The sequence below is a fragment of the Anas platyrhynchos genome, chromosome 6 (assembly GCF_047663525.1).
Source record: "Anas platyrhynchos isolate ZD024472 breed Pekin duck chromosome 6, IASCAAS_PekinDuck_T2T, whole genome shotgun sequence".
NCBI classification, from domain to species: domain Eukaryota; kingdom Metazoa; phylum Chordata; class Aves; order Anseriformes; family Anatidae; genus Anas; species Anas platyrhynchos.
In genome coordinates this window covers 8,318,117-8,336,936 of record NC_092592.1, presented here as the reverse complement: position 1 = coordinate 8,336,936, position 18,820 = coordinate 8,318,117, and the positions used below count along the sequence as shown (strand labels likewise).

Here is an 18,820-nt window from a genome sequence, read left to right as displayed (position 1 = left end):
GTAACTTTCTCAACAAAGAGAATGCCGAAGAACAGCTACCCCTAGTGATCAGAGATACGGGAGATGAAGTTCAAAGTTTATCTTTGCTAACAGTCACTTCTCATTTTTCTCAGCGGGCTTGTAGACAGACACAGAACAAACGCCAAAGACACCACCTCGATGTGTATACACAGATTTGCAAAATCACTGAAAATAATTTTACCAGAAACATCTTTCTGAATAGGTTTGTATCACGTTGTTACACACAGAATTCCAGCTTCAAGTGCTAATAAACCTCCATCTACAGACTAAAAAAACCAACAATGTAAATGCCCCTGGTCTGACCTCCTGAAACACAGCACAGCAAACAAATCCGTTTCTGGGTCTCTATGCAAACTGAATGTGCTTATATGGGCTAACTTAAGATTGATCTTTGTTAATTATCTTGAACACTAAGCAAAGACCCCCAAAGACCTCACACATAGGAGGGATATCAATGCTAGACAGATAGCAAAAGGAAGAACACAGACTGGACACCTGGGGACAGAAGTTCTCAGTCCAGTGACAAGAATACCCCAAGCCAAACAGATCATGGCAGAGGACTTTAGCACATTTATACTGTGCCTAGAAGAATACCAGTCCACAATAAAAAGATCTAGATATCTCAGGCAGATCAACACTCCCACCCAAACTGGTACAGTCTGCAAACATACTGAGGGTGCACACAATCCTCTCATCAAGATCACTCAAAAATATTTAAGAAAATTGTCCCCAGTACCACTGGTAACACCACTGCCACCACCAAGATTTAACTCTTTTCACAGAGACCTTCTGGTCCTGACCATGAGCAGCCAAGAGAATGCTGTGGGAAAGTGTACCAAACGCTTTGTTGACATGCAGGCAAACAAAATCCACAGCCTTTCCCTCATCCACTAAATGTGGTATCTTGTCATAGAAGGACATCAGGTTAGCCAAGCAGGACCTGCCCTTCATAAACCCATGCTGACTGGGTCTGATCACCTGGTTGTCTTGTAAGTGCTGTGTGATGGCACTCAAGATGATCTGCTCCATAACCTCCCCTGGCACCAAGGGCACACTCACAGGCCTGTAAATCCTCTGGTCCAGCCCTTCTTGTAGCTGGGTGTCACATTCACCAACCTCCAGTCAGCTGGAACCTCCCCAGTTAGCCAGAACTGCTGGTAAATTATTGGAAGTGGCTTGATAAGCACTCCTGCCAGCTCCTTCAGGAGCCTTGGGTGGATCCCATCTGGCCCCATGGATCTGTGTGTGTTCAAGTGCTGTAGTAGGTCACTAACTGTTTCCTCTTAACTTATGATGGCTTTATTCTGCTCCCTGTCTGTGTCTTCCACTCAGCATGCTAGGTACCATGAGAATAATTGGTTTTACTAATAAAGACTGAGGCAAAGAAAGCATTAAGTACCTCAGCTTTACCCTCACCTTTCACCACTGTTTCCCCCTGCACCTAATAGAGGAATAAGAATCAGATTTTTAAAAGGATGCAAAGACAAAATTAGCAATAAAGAATATTCATGTGGCAGGAAATTTGAAGCATACAAGTTTCAACAGCAGAAACAGTGAGAAAGAAATCAAAACCTCAGTGAAGGGAAAAAATATGCAAACAAATTAAAACCACCATTATTTGCCAAAAAACAGAAGGCAAAATCACAACAGGTCTCACTTGGAACATTGCAACTTGTTAGGAGCTTCACTCATCTTCTACAGAGCTATCAAATACTTTTCTGACTTGCTTCAGGACAGGCCTACTTGGGCATCTTCCCCTACAGCTTCTATACACATACTAAACTTCAGCCCCCTTTTTTCTCATAATAACCAAAGGTTATATCAGCTGCATATCTGGCTTTTCTCAGACTGGTAGACTGTGAAGATTACTGTGACTATTCCTGCTTGTCTACCTTTGCACTTGTCATTCATGGATTTACAGAACTTTCATGTGGTAGGATCTTTGAATAGATGCGGCACTAGCTTTCTATGTAACAGGGAAATGAAGAGAAAGCAGGACACAGGCAAAGAATGTATACATGTGTCAAGGATTTTGTTCAATGTAACTCATGACTTTATGTTTTCACTGCATATTCATTCTCAATGCCCTACAGTGAAATAAGCCAATACAAAAAGAGCCAGTTAGACCACAGATGCATGCTTTATCACAGGTGCTCATTTCAGAATGAAAACACTCCTCTGAAAATAGCACAAGCTAATAACATAGCATAATGGCTGCAAAGTAAATAAACGGCCTGATCCAGAAATAGTAAAAAAAATAAATAAATACGTCTCTCATTAACATTTCCATTATATGATAAAATCAACTCTCAGTTTATAAAGGAGAAAGAGATGTTTGAGAGCCCAACTAGAGAGAAAAAAAAACATATATGCAAATTATATTTAAATTGTAAGAGAAGCCACTTATAATACAAAGGGTGAAGAACAGGCCATTGCATAATTTCAGAGTGCGCATCTTTCGCTGACCCAAGCATTACATCCAGATGACCACATCATTTCTCTATCTAGATCTCTCAGAGGGGAGCAAGCCAGAAGGAGGGTAACTGAGCGCAGAGCTCCATATGTGGAACCAGCCAGAGGCCTCCACGCCTGACACACTTTTAATCTTCAGCCAGGACAACCTGCTTGTGAGTGACAGGAAGTTTTCTTATGGTCTGAAACATGGACTAAACTGAAATCACTGAAAAAACAAAAAAACAAGTTCTGTCCCCTTTAAGGTAACTATTTTCACTCAGTGCTTTTTGTTAGATTAAAACACTATTTTCATTCTGAAAGGGAATAGAGATAAATAAAGTGTACTGGCCTGTTAAAAAACAAGAGTGTTATATCCATCTCCGTCACTTGACGGAAAATAAAGTAGTATGCTCTGTAATAATACCTGTTCACCAGCAAGTATTATCTGCAAGTATTTTAACATAAGAAAGACAATATATGTGTATAGGAGACTCACAAATTCACTATGGGTGTGAAACTGCTGAAATCAAGCAATATTAATTCTAGTGCCAGGGAAATGTTTCTGCCAAGCAAGGTCATGCCACAGATCTAAAACAAAAACAAACAAACAAACAAAAAACAATTCAAACATAATTTGGGAGCTGGCACAGATGAACACAGAACAACTATGCTGAAAGACAGCAGCAAGCTTCCAAAGAATGAACAGGATTTTTCTAACATTTGCCCAAGTATATTATAAACGCTGAAAATCCTTTCAATTTGTTTGGACACAACCAAATACACTAAGGCTCTTGCCTGAAACAAGTAAGTGCAATGAAGGTAATAATAATTAACAGTAATGGAGTAGTGGCATAAAAATTTTCTCATCAACTTTTATTGCACAGTAGTTAATGCTGCAAGATTTTCATGAAATGTTCATCTTCAATCTACTGAAAAATTTGAGTTATAATACTTACCTGGAAACAATGAAGACTAGGCAAGAAAACAGTCTACAATTTGCTACATCTTGAAGAAGAATTTCTTAACTGAGTTATTATAAGGTATTTGGTGTATCATGAATAAGACTGTACCATAAGTACTAGGCTTACTCTGAAGTACTGATGTTTCAACGTCACAGTTGTGGTATTCATAACTGTGCATTAAAACACTATACCAGGATACATTTCAAGTTTTTTTTATGCAAACTGTAGGAAAGAGCATTTATATAGCCAAGTTTTATTTAGCAGGCTCTTTTAGATCCTTGAAAACTTGACTGGGCAATAATGGACTTCAGCAGACACGCTGACAAAACCCAGAAGGCCAGGCTGTTGAACCCAGGAAGAATATGTGAATATCATAAAAATAGCCTACACAATAATAACTTCCTCTGACAGATAATGAAGTTGTGATACAGCTATAAATGCACTAATAGATTTGTTTTTTAACATTTTGGCAACACAGGAGTCTCCAAGGGGGAGAGAAGATGGGGATTTGATTTGAAACCATACTTCATGGAAAAATTCAAACTGTCTAGTCATTTGAAACATTATACAGTTCCCTCTCCAGAGTAGGTTTAGCTTGCCAGTGCCTTACACCCATGTTTAACAACTATGAACCTCACCAAGACTCTTCAGATAAATATCTCCATTGCCTTAATGCTACATGGCACTAGATGTGTGAAAGATATTGGAGAAACAGGGACAGCAGGACCAGTAGTCTAGTAGAGACACTTATTACCATTGTTACACACCATAGCCAGTAGTTCAGCTAACACCCTTTAGAATAAGAAATAACAGAGTTTTGGAGTTTTATTACCATTTTCTGTGCTTCATGAGGCAGACCTCTGATGCTTGCTGTAAAGTTTGGATTAAGAGGCCTACCAACCACTTTTTTAACAAACATGGATGAACTTGTTCTCATTTAATATTCTCTTGAGATACTCCACTCATTTCCAGCTTATCTTATAGACTTTCTAGTGACTTCCTGGGCCTGAACTGTTTGAAAGAGTGGTCTCTTCACCTAATTCTAGCAAGCTTTTCTGCATGCTCTTTGTTAAAGTCACTGTGATTTTATTTTGTTTGTACTTACATTCACATCATTGTTCAGTCGTTATAGTATTTCAGAAATCTTCTCTGATAGGTACTACATGTCTGCTGTGGGCCTCTAACGTGGCATGTTCAAACAATCTCCCTATCATTTTGAAACATTTCACTCTTAATTGCCCTTTCTAGTTTCCTCTCAATTTCTATTCTATTACCTTTCTTCCAAATCATTCACATGTATATCACGTTTTTACTTCTGTTACTTCTGCAAATATTTTAAATTCACATCCATTACAAAGTATTTCTTGAAAGGTGACATTTTTAGCTAAGTTCAGTATGCCATTCAGAAATAACTGAGGAATTCCTTATTTTACATCAAAAAAAAAAAAAAAAAAAAAGCTAGGAGGAGAACAAACAACAATGAAGCTGAAGTTGATTAACCAAAGAGATGCAGAATGCTGTTCAGGAAATACATCAACCCGTTCCTGTACTCCTTAAGTGTTCCCAGTACTCAGTCATACTGCAGCACTCCTACACAGAAGACCTGCCAGGCTCATATAGTTTGTTAAAGGAAATCACTGAAATTTGCAGGGCTGCTCATGTAGGGGATGGAAGAGTAATTCAACTTCTGTTCCCACTCATTTATCATTTGGTTTGTTTGCTGCTGATTGAGAGATTCACCATCTCAGCTAGTTGAATACTCTGTGGTGCACATTACCTTTACGAGAGTAAGTGGACTTTTAGCAATTCCTCCATAGTTACAAAGGTAACTACACAACTGTTAGATTGAAGTCTCTTAACCAATGCCTGCTGAAGTCATAATTCAAGAACCAAGATACACAGATGTCAAATGTTTCCATAAATCTGTGCAAAGGCATGTCCAAAAATACCCTTATAATTTCCAAAACTAATGCAAAAATTCAACAATGTAAAAACTCCCTTCTCATTTGAAATGAGATGCTGTCTAGGAAAGGGGGAAGATATTGCCAGAGAACCCTAAGGAGTCCACAGACTCAGGTGAAACATTGGCTTCATACGCCTTGAGTAAAGTACTTAACATCAAGTCCCTTCAAGTCAATTCCTCTTTTCCAGCACCCACGCATAGTAGATCCTTTACTCTGAAACTGTTCGAGAAGGTGGTGGGCACCATTAAAGGCTCCAGCACTAGCTTTTGTTTTGTTTTGTTTTCTTCTTGACAAGCTTGAAAGAAAAAATAAAATCAATAATGTAATATAAAATCAATAACGTAATATAGTTATCCACTTCAAGAGACAGAAACAGGGAAAAAATAAGATACCATCACATGTAGCACCTTAGTTCATACCACATAGTTTCAACATGATTGTTAATAGAACAGCAACACAGCCGAACTGCATTTTTTTTGCACATCAGAAAATAAGACACCCACCCCCTTTATTACCTCCCTTTAAGTATCTGCTTTCTGAACCTTAGTGTGTTTCATAATTACTATTCTGTTTGCAACCAGACTGATGTGTTCAGCCTTAGACAAATTCTTCTCAATATCCATTTTTTTTGTTAAAAAAAAAAAAAAAAAAAGAGCGAGCAGCAGTAAATACTTGCTCAATTCTTTTTCAGGACAAATACTTGGAATAACCTTTGGAATAACTAAGAGGTCTCAAAAAATATAGCTACTGATTTTTAAAACAAAATAAAATATTCATCTTAGCATTTTTGAAACTCTACCTAGAAACAAAGAGTTAACCTGTTTTTTTTTCTCTCTTCTTTGGAATTTGTTATTCACTTTGCAGTATTAATTGATTTTTCTTAAGAGGCAGAAGTGGCCATAGCATGCTTAATGTGATTGTGTATGATTCAGAAGTTTTCTAACATGGGCACTGCTGCTGATTTGACATGATTAGACATTTGAGTAACCAAGAAAATTACGTGTACTTACACAGAAACACACACACATAGCGTACTCCACTTTTGCCCCTTAGTGGTTGCTTGTTCACAAGAAAAATAAATTCAGATGTTCTCTTCAATATAACTGCTTTTAAGAATAAATCAAGTTCTCTGTAGAGTAAGGAGGTGACCACTTCGAAATTTATCTTCTTACATTCTTAAACTGGTATCAATAAAACTTACTACACAGGTGTGTATTTCACTGGCTCTCCACATCTCCATCAGAGCATACAGTGTGTTCAGTGGTTATAAAAATAGAAGAAAGGATGCATCTGATCTGGCCATTTGGCCATTACTTTTAATCAGTGTTCAGAAAACAAGTCTGAAGCATGGAGTGTGACAGTGTCCTAACAGAGACAAAATACAAATTTTGACATGGACAGCATCATTACATAAGGACAAAAACTATATTTGTTATGAGAGCTATGTTTCCTGTTCAAAATCTCATGTGGTTCTTGTTGTTCCTGTCCACTGTATTTCTTCTTCTGTGATGTGACTTCAATGGACAGTGGAACAGAACTAAAAAAAAAGGCCTAATGAAAGAGGTGAGATTGCCCAAGCTAGACATATGTGTACGAGGTTTTGCTAAATCAGTATGAATGCAACTGCACATCTTCTCAGATGCCTTTAACTTTCAGTAAAATTCACCTCTTTATACACATGCATGTAGGTAAGCACATTTATATAATCGTTTCTCTCCCATAGATTTTTCATTAACATAAATTTAATATTTAAAATAATTCTTTAGTGCACTGGAAAACAAAAACAAAAATATAAATCACAGAAAATCCATAGAAAGTAAAATCATAACTGAAGTTCTGTGTGAATTCCTTGCGTTTTCTAAAGCAATTGGTAACTCAATTTAAAAAATGCCATTGCTTTTTCAAGAGTATTATTGTTATAGATAATTTTGTATTATTAGCCTTAGAAGAAAGGTATTTTAAAAGGAAAAAAGCCAAAAACATGGATAGTTCAATATTCAGAGACAATTCTATAAAGTGTCTACTTTTGAAAAGACAATTCATTACAATGAAAAAAACACAATTTAAGGATACAAGTGGCATGTTATTACTCAGAGAAACCCCTCTTTCAGACACAAACACAAGCTTGTCCAGAGATAACAAATAATATAGATACTACCTGCTATATAACTGGCCCAGCTGTAATACACATGAAAACTGAAACTGTAAGGCAGCTCTGTCTAATACAAAGGCAGAGCACTTTAGCTATGAAGTTTACAAGCAAGAGAGCAAGCTTTGTTGTACAAGCCATCTCACTAATGCTGGAGGGAGACACATAATTTTAACATTGCTGTTAAACCCCACTCCAGTTAAAGCCCTATGTAAACACAGATAAGATTAAAATCACATTATGAACCTTGCTCCTATTTCTCTCATGACATCTAAAGCAAATACTCAACTTGAGCAAAATCATAGTAACTAGATACTCAGCAGAACAAGATCAACAGCTTTTCTCCAACTACATTTTCTTGTGTTTTAAAGCCCAGAAATAAGACAATTTCAGCACTCATCGTGTGGAAGAGCTAACGGGAAGTGCCCTGGACTTACTGAACCACGAATAGAAAGCTACCATCCCCCTGTTTAAAAACTGCATACAGAGACACTCCTGGGGGACATATTCAGCTCAGTCGGTGATATCACTTTGTTGCCTTATTTTACTGTTTCTGCAAAAGAATCAGATCTATGGCCTAAAGGTCTTCTGTGACTTGGGTGACTCGTTGAATCATCATTATAAATACTACATAGTTATGTCAATACAATTATTCTAATGTAGCATATTGTTTATATTGTGCCAAGTACCACTGCAGAAGAGGAAGGACTGCAAAATACAATAGCAATAATTAGCTCTTATACTGAGCTTTTTGTCAAGTGTTTTGTAAGGAAATCAAGTACTCTTCCCTTATTTTCAGGTGGAAGAAAAGTAAGACATAGAACAGTGAAGTTACTTGGCCATCACCACCTTCAGGCCAATGGCAAAACCAGGTATAAAAAAAATAAAAATAAAATAATTTTAAAAAAGAAGCCATCTAGCTCAAAGGACTTGTACTTGAAAACAAGATTGAATACATACATGGAGTAACCAACTGTGCCAACAAGGGGAAAATCTTCTTTCCGGCTCAAGGCCTCCCAGCAAGCCAGGCTTTCACCTTACAAACTCAGTATCCATTGATTTCAGTTGTTACTGTAACTTGTTGCTTTAAAGAAAATGAAATGCAACCATATCTTCAATATGAACTAAAAGGCTGCCATTATCCAACTAACCATCTTAACAAACTGAAGAGACATGCATGCAAAACTGAAAAAACAACCTCAATTTACCAAAAGCAGAATCATTCTATTTTACCAAATATCCAAATAACTTACCTCTGCATCTCCCTAGCTTTGTGCTTATGCCGTTAAGTCTTACTCTTATAATCATTTCAAAAAACTTTCAAAGAAAATAAAAAAATCAAACATTTAGAAATCTGTTTTAACAGTTTATGTATATCAGGTCATTGAAAAGTTAAAAGCAATATAACCGTGGGAGGAATTAATTTACTGTTTGAAAACAAAATAGTTTGCAGGTCATGCGAACTAGAAAAATTAAAACACATTTATTCTGCTTAACCTGCAACTAACTCTGTGTGGCAGTAGAAGAATGAATTAATTATTCCATTCCTCATTCTAACAAGGATCTACAAATCAGTTATATTTTCCTGAGCTGACCCTCTATAAATTCCAGAAATGTATTCTGCAAATGTTATGGAGTTGGGGCTATAAAAAGAAACAGAGCTAGCTGGAGTATTGTTGCACATTACAAACCAAGGCACAAATTAAAGATTATAGCAAAAGCTTAAATTTATCTTTCCAAGATGAATGGGCAAGTTGTTTCCAAGTCTTCAGAATGGCGTACATCACATAACTTTATGAGCAGTGCCATCCTTTTCTGTCTTGCTCATCATAAAACACACAGTAGTGAAAATCATTTTCTATTATTTTGTTCGATAGTTTGGGGGATGAATAAATCTTATTTAACATCTCTAAAATTACAATTCTTTGTTTAGATATGAAACTGTAGTCCAAAGGCAGGTCAGAGCACAGTAAGCTATCATTCATGATTTGTTCTTCTCTCACATTAGGAAATAAAACTCAGAATTATGTTAATTCATTTCACAGATTCACAGTCTTTAGCACTGGGGTTAAGGTAATAAAAAAGGATGCCAGTAAATACAAGTAAGCACCACCTTTCCAACTGCAGTTGAAATACCCTACTGAAAGTATACCAAACACAGCTGCATGTTCCTAAGTTTGAGCTTTCCTCACATTTTCTAAGGATGTACAACATAACCACATAAGCTATTTTCCTTACTTTTTGCATTCTCAATTGCTTCCTTCCCAGCACTTCAAAGATGCTGTGGTCAATGTGCATTGTGAAACTCATCATACGAAATTCAGAAGATGAGAATAGAAAAGCCAGTAACATGCAGCCTGAGACTAAGAAGGCAACCACTCACACATAGCCATTAAACTACCACAACATGTAATATATACAGATTTTTATAAAGTTACGAACCGATCTTTTGAATTGTACAACCTCTAATCATTTCTGTCCGTAAACTAATGTAAAGCCGTGACAGTGTAGGCAGTTCTGGGGTCACTAATAACTCGAGGTTTCAAGCTACATTTAAAAAAGGCTGTGCACTATATATACATATATATATATATATATATATATATATATATATATATATATATACACACACACATAAATCTGTTAAGTGTGTCAAATCAATAGCTTCCCTAAATGAAAACATTTCATCAGTTGGGGTGTTCGGCACAATTACATCTCCCCAATGGTGGATCACCTGGTAGGAAAAAGTACAATTCCATTACACTGAGAAGACCAAAACTGGTGTTTGCAACTCCAAAGCACTGTGGCTTACTAAATGTCAGAAAGCAATGTGCTTCCAGAAACGGAGCCAAAAGACCAACATGCCTTCATTTTCCAGTGCAGAAGCTGTGTATTGAGGCTGTATGACCTGCTGTCTCATCAAGACTGCAAAAGAAACATCCACATCTTACAGAAACATTCACAGCTGCTTTACTGTCCTGACAACAGGGATGCCTTTTCTCCTACACACATCATAGCTTCACTGTTGCTTTGAGTATCTTTAACCCATTAGCATATGATTACGGAGATTGCAGGCCAACTTTTAGCACATTTTGTGTTAATAAACACTCTGGACTGACAGGCATTATGCAGTTTGCAAACATACTTGCAGTTGTGAAATGTTTATCATCAGCCAAGACTTTGGTAAAAACTCAGCAGGACAATCCTGTAATACAGTGCTTCATATGAAGCAAAAATGAAAAGCACAGTCTTGATGTTATTCATACTTCGCTTCTGTGGTTCATTTTATAGGACATGCACATGAAATACTGTTTATGACAATTAAAGTAGCATAAAAAATATTTGCTCTTAACAGAGAAATATCTCTGGACCAGATTTGGACTTGCTTCAAAAATAAAAAAGGTTCTCAGAAACCTAGAATCAATTCCTTCAGAAGCAATAGCCACACAAATAAAATATAAACATAGACACCTTCTAATGTTTCAGATTGCCAGTAAATATAGGGCCTAATTTAGTACTGGTATATGCCTAATGGGGATTTACTCATGTAAGTGTCAAATAGATTTGCTTAAAGTAAGTTATTATTAAGAATAAGGAACATACATGTATGCATGACTTACTTGCAATGTCCCATGGGATGATTTCTTTTTTAAATCGTTTTTAGGCAGTTTTTATTGTTCCTACAAAACGGACTTAACATTACAATTCTGTTACACTTCACTATGATACAGTACCTTTATTACAGCCAAATTTCCCTTAATTTTCTCAGCCTTTAGGCCTCAAATCTTATAGCACTACATGGTGGTTATTTATTTCTTGTATTTGTTCTGTTTCTAACCTGGTAATTCATTTTTCTCCATGGAGTGTTATGACTAGGTTCACAGCTATTCCAATTTGGATGAAAGGAAAAAACAAGCTTTCACAATTCTGCACTTAACCACTACAAAACTTGAATTTGTTTTCTTATTATTTTAAAATGATTTGTCTACTGTTTGAGATTTATGCCCAGTTGGACCTAGCTGACTGGTACAGTCATAGATCTTTCTCTTTGACTATCTTACATACTGCATAGAAGGTAAAATAGAAGTGGCATAAATGCTGGCTGAACACCTAGCATCACATTCAAAACCACAAATTCATCTTTCTAAAGCAACTTATCTTGTTTAGGCTAGTCTCAAACAACTCATGCCTACTTTCCATCCCATTTATGAGACCTCAGAATGTATTGCTTGCATTCTGTTTACAATTTTGCGTTTGACAGCAAGTTGTGGGGAGAAAGGAATCATCTGTATAAGGAATTTAAAAATTAAGTATCTTCCAAATTCTATTCCAGCCTTTGATCTTTTGATGAAATTCATTTATCTTTAACAGATTAAATCAACAGATTAAATTAAAAGCACTGATCTGTTTCCTAGTTATTGTAATTTTCTGAAAGACCACAGGGTATCTTTTCTTTGCTACTTTAATTTTGAAGTCTTCTGTTTTCAATGACCAGGTCTATTGATTCATCAATGCTTGGCAAGTCAAAATGAGCAAAGTTTCATGTAGCAATAGAGAATAATCTGATCATGTTTCTTACTCAGTTCAAATCATCTAACTCTTGGTATCTACAGTATTGGTATCTATGCCTGAATGAGTAATGTGGCAGGGGAGAAACAGGACAGGCAACTGAACTCAGCCTAAATATGGCACTTTCATTTGGTCAGATGCATCCCTGTAGACTCCACAGACTGAATTTACTGACTCAGCCGCCCAGCCCTGTGATGGGAACGTAGGCAGCTAGGTCAGATTGCAGATCATCACACTGGAAATGCTGAAAATTAAACAATGTGAGTTCCACACTCAGTGTCCAAAAAAATTTAAAAAAAAAAAAAAAAGTCCAGTTCTTTCTGTAACTGAAACTCTAGGTGAGCCAGAGGCCCAGGCCCCACACATGGCAGGAGAGCCATGAACAGGAGCGACTGCTGAGCCAAAGCTGCTGCCTCCTCTTTAACACAGCGTACCTCAGCCTTACCAGCTGGTAAGCAAAGTAAAATACACAATTTTAATCTTAAAGAAGTAAAAAGCTGTCCCTTCCAGTCATAAATGTTACAAGAAAGTATCCATGTTTCCATAGTTTTTGCCAACGTTTTCTCACTTTTAAGTCCCTTCTCAAACCAGGAATGTGGATTCAAAGTTACAAGTTTCCAGAACTAAAATCTTTTGTTTGTTATATCCTACAAAACAACCTGCAAGATTACCTTTGGGATTGACATTTCACAGCGTGCAGAGCCATGCGATTTAGACGTCCACGCCTCAAGAGTGGCGGCAGGGCTGGGGGCCTGTGTGAGGAGAGGCAGCGCTGCCCTCTGCCAGACACAGCAGCTTCCTGCTGAGGAGGGGGTGGGAGTGGCTATCCTTTACGGGTAGTGGTGCCAACACGCCCCCCCCCCCCCCCCGGCCACCCTTTTTTTTTTTTTTTAAACATTGGTTTCCAAGACAAGTGTCTGTACAAAAAGCCTTGGTCAGATTTCCTGATAAAACCTTCACTTGTGGCTGTTTGTTCGCTAACATAAAAATATTATTTAACTATAGATACAATCTGTAACTTAGCCAAGAATGTGGCAACTGAAAGCAGGTATTACCTCAGTAAAAGCGGCAAATTATATTTACCTGATAAAAAGCCAATGAGTAAACAATACAGAGATTGATACTTTGCATACCTCTTAAATTCTGCTCTCAGAGCTAATTCTAATTTTATTTTGTATTGTAAAGCCATTTGCTTTAAATCTCACTTACGGCCTATCATTACGTCAGAGAAACAAACATTTTGCTAGCCAAAAAAAAGCCTGTTCTGTACTAGGCCAAATCTAAACTAGAAATTTTAGCAGTATACAGATACCAATTAGATATGTGAAGTTTAATGATTTTTCTGTCTTACAGATGCCTATGGGTTTTCACTGTTATACTTGAAAAAAAAAGGGTACTCTGGTGTATTTTCATTTTAAAAGCTACTTTGTGTTCACTTTAGCTGCAGTAAACTGTTTATGCAAGGTTATTTATTTGTTGTTACAGATAAATTCTCAACAATGTATCTTAGAGTATTTTCTATAGACATTACCACAATTAGTGTAGCTTAACCTAAAGCAGCTGGCCTAGAGAGAGAGACTTAACAGATCCAAAGGGATTAAAGACAGAAACATGTATCTGTCTATGCAAACACATTGCTATTTTCATCTTCTTGTTTTCTTTTTTTTTTTCTTTTCTTTTTTTTTTTTTTTTTTTTTTTTTTTTCCTGCAGATTATGCTAAGGAGCTTGAACTTTAGTTACAAATAAAAATGTGGAAAGAAAATACCATGATTAAATTATGGTAGGCTATTTATCATACTCCTCAAAATCAGCCTGATATTATAGTCTCAGTTTCAGAGATTAAATTCATATTCTAAAATTCATTGCCTCTCCTATGTTTGGCTCTTCATCTGTTTCAGACTGAAGTCTGAAAGCAGCAGCAGCAGGTCCTAACTCCTCCAGTGACGGAGTAATCTTCTCTCAGAGGACACCTCCAATTGCATCTCCCCAGATTGCGGCAGGAATCCAGCTGGGCAAAAGCCATTTCCTCAGAGCTGAACTGAGGGTGCTTGATGGTAGACAGCTCCATGCATGTGGAGTGGCAGAAAACTGCACTTGCCAGTCATCAGCACATACATTTCTGTTTGTATCCAACAAGATACAACAGTACATTTTCTCTGAAGACCTGAGTCATTTCATTCCAGGCCAGCATAAATAATGTATTTTCTACACAATTAAGTTAATTTTGCTTATTATTCAGAGCAAGAGCCGAGTGTACTCTACAAGTGACTCATGTACAAGCCCTTGACTGAACAATCTGAAGGAGGGTGTATGTATTTATGCAGAGGGACTATAAAAATGGGGATAAGTATAACATGATAGTATGCACAGCCTTTGTTTGCAATACATTTTACATTGATGGATTTCAAATAAACGAGCTATCGCTTCACCAGTCACAGGAATAAAGCAAAATGGCACATTACTGGGAAATGCTATCTCAAAACAACAGCTGTATGCATACTTTGACTACGAATGTAACTGGCAAGCAATCCCAGCAGCATGCCCTATTCTGTTATTGCCTACAGGGAATCAATGCCTGATTACATTTAGCATGGCTTCTCTTTTGCTACCTTCATTTCATCTGCTGTGAAATCATGATTCTCCGTTTTCATTTCTTCCTCAAGCTTTTTTTATCATTGAATTCTTCCAATTACTAATTCCATGTTCACAGTCTGTGTATCTTTTAAAAGCCAGACCCCACAATGGAGATCTGTTACGTAGGCTTTTCCTCTCCAGCATCCTTCCATCACAGAGATGGCAAAAAATCTCACTGCACCTAATTTGGGGCCATCTCACTGCCTTAAAGATAGTCACATGTGACAAAATTTACCATCCTGGCTTCACTCCTCATCTGGGAGACTTGCAATGACCACGACAGTAGCCCCAGCTCCCACATATCCTCTGTAAAGATGCCAACTGGCCCCTCCAGACTTGGGAATCCTGGTTCTGTTGGGTGACTTCAAGAACCCAGCTGAAGTTTCCAGATAACTAAATTGGTTCTTGAGGGCATCTAATGAATTCTGTCACTCTGAAGTCATTCTAGATGCATTATTACAATTTTTGTGTACTGCAAAGGGTTTCAGATATGCTTCTGTAGTGCTGTTAAAGGTAAGAAGTAACATCTGGTTTTAGAAAGGCTATAAATCCAAGAAAGTTAGCTAACATTGCAAGGTGTACCCTGTAAATCTACATGTTCCCAGCATACTAAGCACTGAACACACACTCACTCAAAGCAAAAACCTGTGCCTTGCATCAAAGAACTTACTCAGCACTGGAAGGAACATGCCAACCTCACTCAAGTACTTTCATGTTGCTGGTGGAGGTATCTGTTTTTTATTGTTCACCTTGCTTCCTTTATAAAGGTAATATGAGAAGATGCACAATATGTGAAAGAAGGAAAGAAGCACACTCCTCCAGGTTAAGTGTACTCTCACATCAGTATTCTTACCTTTGAGATCAAAACGTAGCTGATGACTGGTATACTAAGAACACATTGACATTGCTACAGTTAATGTACAAGGATTTCTTGTTTACTGAAAACAAACCAGTTTTACATCATAACAAATGTGATGCTGAATACCTTGAAGAGTAAATGGATTTTCTGAGGTTTCTAGAATGTCCTTGAGACTCATCTACAAATCCTACAATAATACCAACTAGAATATTGACTATTCTGCTGATGTTTCTCACAAAAAATATGTATTCTGATTTTTTTTTCTTATTATACCATATATTCAACACCCTACAGAGTAAGATATGAATACTTCCACAGGAGACAACATAATTTGATGTGAATTATGATGTGAATCTAGTGAGAGAAAAAACAGCTCATACTTACAGCACATCAACTTGGCCCTTCTTAGAAGGACATGTAAGACCAGACAGGCATTTGAAAAATGTGCAGAACACCCAAGAAGTGTGATTTCCTATGGATTTGTATCATATGCCTAAAACCCATCCCATTTTGTCAGTCCTTCCTCCCACTTGTCTTACTCATTAAACATATGCAGCATGGGAAGCCTGGTGTTACATATGTGCTGATTAACCATGCAGCTATGCTGACCAGCTAACAGGCTGATGACTCCCCCTATAGCTAATGTATCATAACTACTTTATATTCCTTGGAAGCTTTAATGTGGACCTCTCTCCTCCAACCAACATCTGATTTTTTTTGTACTTCATTGTAGTGACTTCTATATTCAGAGAAATCTGGCTGAAATCATTCAACAATTCAAAAATTATCAAGGGGGGACCCAGAGTAGGCAAAAGATGTAGCAGAAGATTCTGGAGTTCAGTAAAACTTTGCACACCAAAAAAAATATGAGAACCTTTCCATAATGGTCTCACCTTCTTCCATCAGGAAGTGAAGCCAGCACTGGAAAACAATGGGACAGGCTTAATTTAAGAAGAGACTAAGAAGTCCTTCTCATTTCCTGCTCTGACGTAAATAAGACATTTCTCCTTCTTTTTTAGAAGGAATTACATTTTGCTTATAAAGATCCTGTTTAACTCCACAATGTGTACAGTATTGTTTTAGCATTCACCCAAATCTGTATACATGCATTTTTAGTCTCAAGCTAGAACAAAATTTCAAAATTGGAAAAAATCGTATTTGAGGATTTGTCATCAGTAAAATATGGTTTTACATTGCTCAATAAGAGCAGCTAGAGTTCTGTTAATGATATTGCCTGCAAGAGTATTCCATAAAATCTAAATAGCAGCATATAAAAATACATAAATTACTTTATGCAGTAACCAATTATTTAAAATAAATATGAATAAACAATTTTAATCTATGATTAAGATGATATTGTATTTTTACTATCTACCCCCTTTTTTTTTTCTCTCTTAAACAACAACAGAAAATGTATTGCCTTGAAAAGAAGTTAGCTGTGTCTGTTAAGGACATATACTGCATTATAATAGAGTGCAGTAGACTAGTGCGAGAAAGCCTTTCACTGACAAGAAGGAATGCTCTTAATAAATACCAAAGGAAAGAGACAAATGAGTATGTGACAAATGAGTAGGTTATTTAAAAGTTTCATTTATCTCATTCAACTACTCCAAAACTCAATAAAAAATACAAATAAAAATAGAAAATGTTACTTCCTGTTTCCCAGACTTCCAATTCACTGATTTTTTTTTCATGAAAAAATGTATGATTTTCCTCTAAGAGTACAGTACAAGTCTGGTAAGAACTATTCAGTTGGTTTACAATGCTCAAGTAGGCAAAATTAATCTTTGCCATAGTTCAACCTTTTCTAACTAATTATTAATCTAATTATCTAATTATCTAGTTAATCTATCTGAAAGAGCAACCTAATGTATCTAATACAAATGCTACCTGTAAAAATGATGCCATATATGACATTTGTGCTCACATGAAAAGCTTTTTGAGATGGTCCCCAAATAACTCAGTTAATTTAAACCCATAAAACATCAAAAACATCAAACTGATTAAATGGTTACATTAAACCCATCCACACCAAGAAGGTATATAAACAAGTGTTTGGGACTTCATATAAACACTTAAATATGTATAAGAGATCAGACCACAGGTTCACAGCTGCTCTTTATCCTATCTTCTAGCAGTGATCAACCACAAACAGGAAAAGAGTGTAGGACAGAAGTACACACTGATGCTTTCTATGGTATGTGCTTCCACCTCTTGACAATATACAGCGTATGTGACTTCTTGAGAAAGAGGTGGTATCCACCTCATAGTAGAAATTCATATCAGCAGTGAATAAAAATGTCTTACTGCAAGCTATTAATAATTCATTACTATTTAGTTAGTCACTGAATCTACAAGAAGAAGCAATACCCTATGACCTAGGTGGCCAGCTGCACACCCTGAACAATAAATTGCAAATAATGCAAGCAAGCAGACAGTCTGATTTTCAAAACAGCTGCATGGTTTAAACAAAGAATTACTGAGTGGAGGCACAACAGAATTCATCCCAAAATGTCTTGCCCATTTTGTGCTGCAGACTGGAAATCTCAGGCTAAATCAAGATACCCATGTGAATTTCTCCAGGTAGGGTCAATGCACAAAGTCAGATGCCAATTAGTGATGGCACTCCACTTTCCCTATGTAATCAACAGGAAGAAACAAGTTCCTAGAGGACAATTCAGAAACATGATGCACAAAAAGAACAGATACTCAGAGGTAGCCATTAGGAAGTAAAAACCACAGAGTTCCATCTTTTTTCTCCCCTCCCTTCAGAGTTTAGATACATGTCTCAGGACAGCATGACTCAGCCTGATGTATTTTCAGCACACAGGCCTCACTTTCAGGCCTGACCACCAGATGAAAGAATAGATTTGGTACGGCAGTTTGGTCCCTCACACTGAAGAAGAGTGATAATGCATGTGCCATGGGACCAAAGAAGACTGCTGGCACATTTACTCAGTCCCCTCTCAGGACTGTTTCATCAGACCTGAGATGAAAAGCCAAAAATTTCACTGACATAAGACTGTTCCTTGGATAACTGCTTCCTATGTAAGTGCACACAGATTCACCCTCCTGCAGTCGCTCTTCTTTGTATTGCACCTACCTCAGTCACTCAACGCTACTTACAGATTTATTCTCCATACACAGGGGAGCTGTATGCCTTGGAGATTGGATTCACCAGGGCTCTATGCTTCCTGTACTTATCTA

General features: G+C 37.1%; 1 protein-coding gene across 19 annotated transcripts in view; it reads right to left on the bottom strand.

Moving 5' to 3' along the window:
* CTNNA3 (catenin alpha 3) overlaps positions 1–18,820 on the bottom strand; it is a 482,801-nt gene that overhangs the window by 229,891 nt on the left and 234,090 nt on the right. Inside the window, exon 1 of one of the 19 annotated variants that reach the window (XM_013092224.5) lies at positions 12,791–12,869. The exons of the other annotated variants lie outside the window; for them this stretch is intronic. Coding sequence (XP_012947678.2) covers positions 12,791–12,805 — 15 coding nt within the window. The 5' untranslated portion in view covers positions 12,806–12,869. Of the gene's footprint in view, positions 1–12,790; positions 12,870–18,820 lie in introns of those variants that run through there. 19 annotated transcript variants of the gene reach the window in all.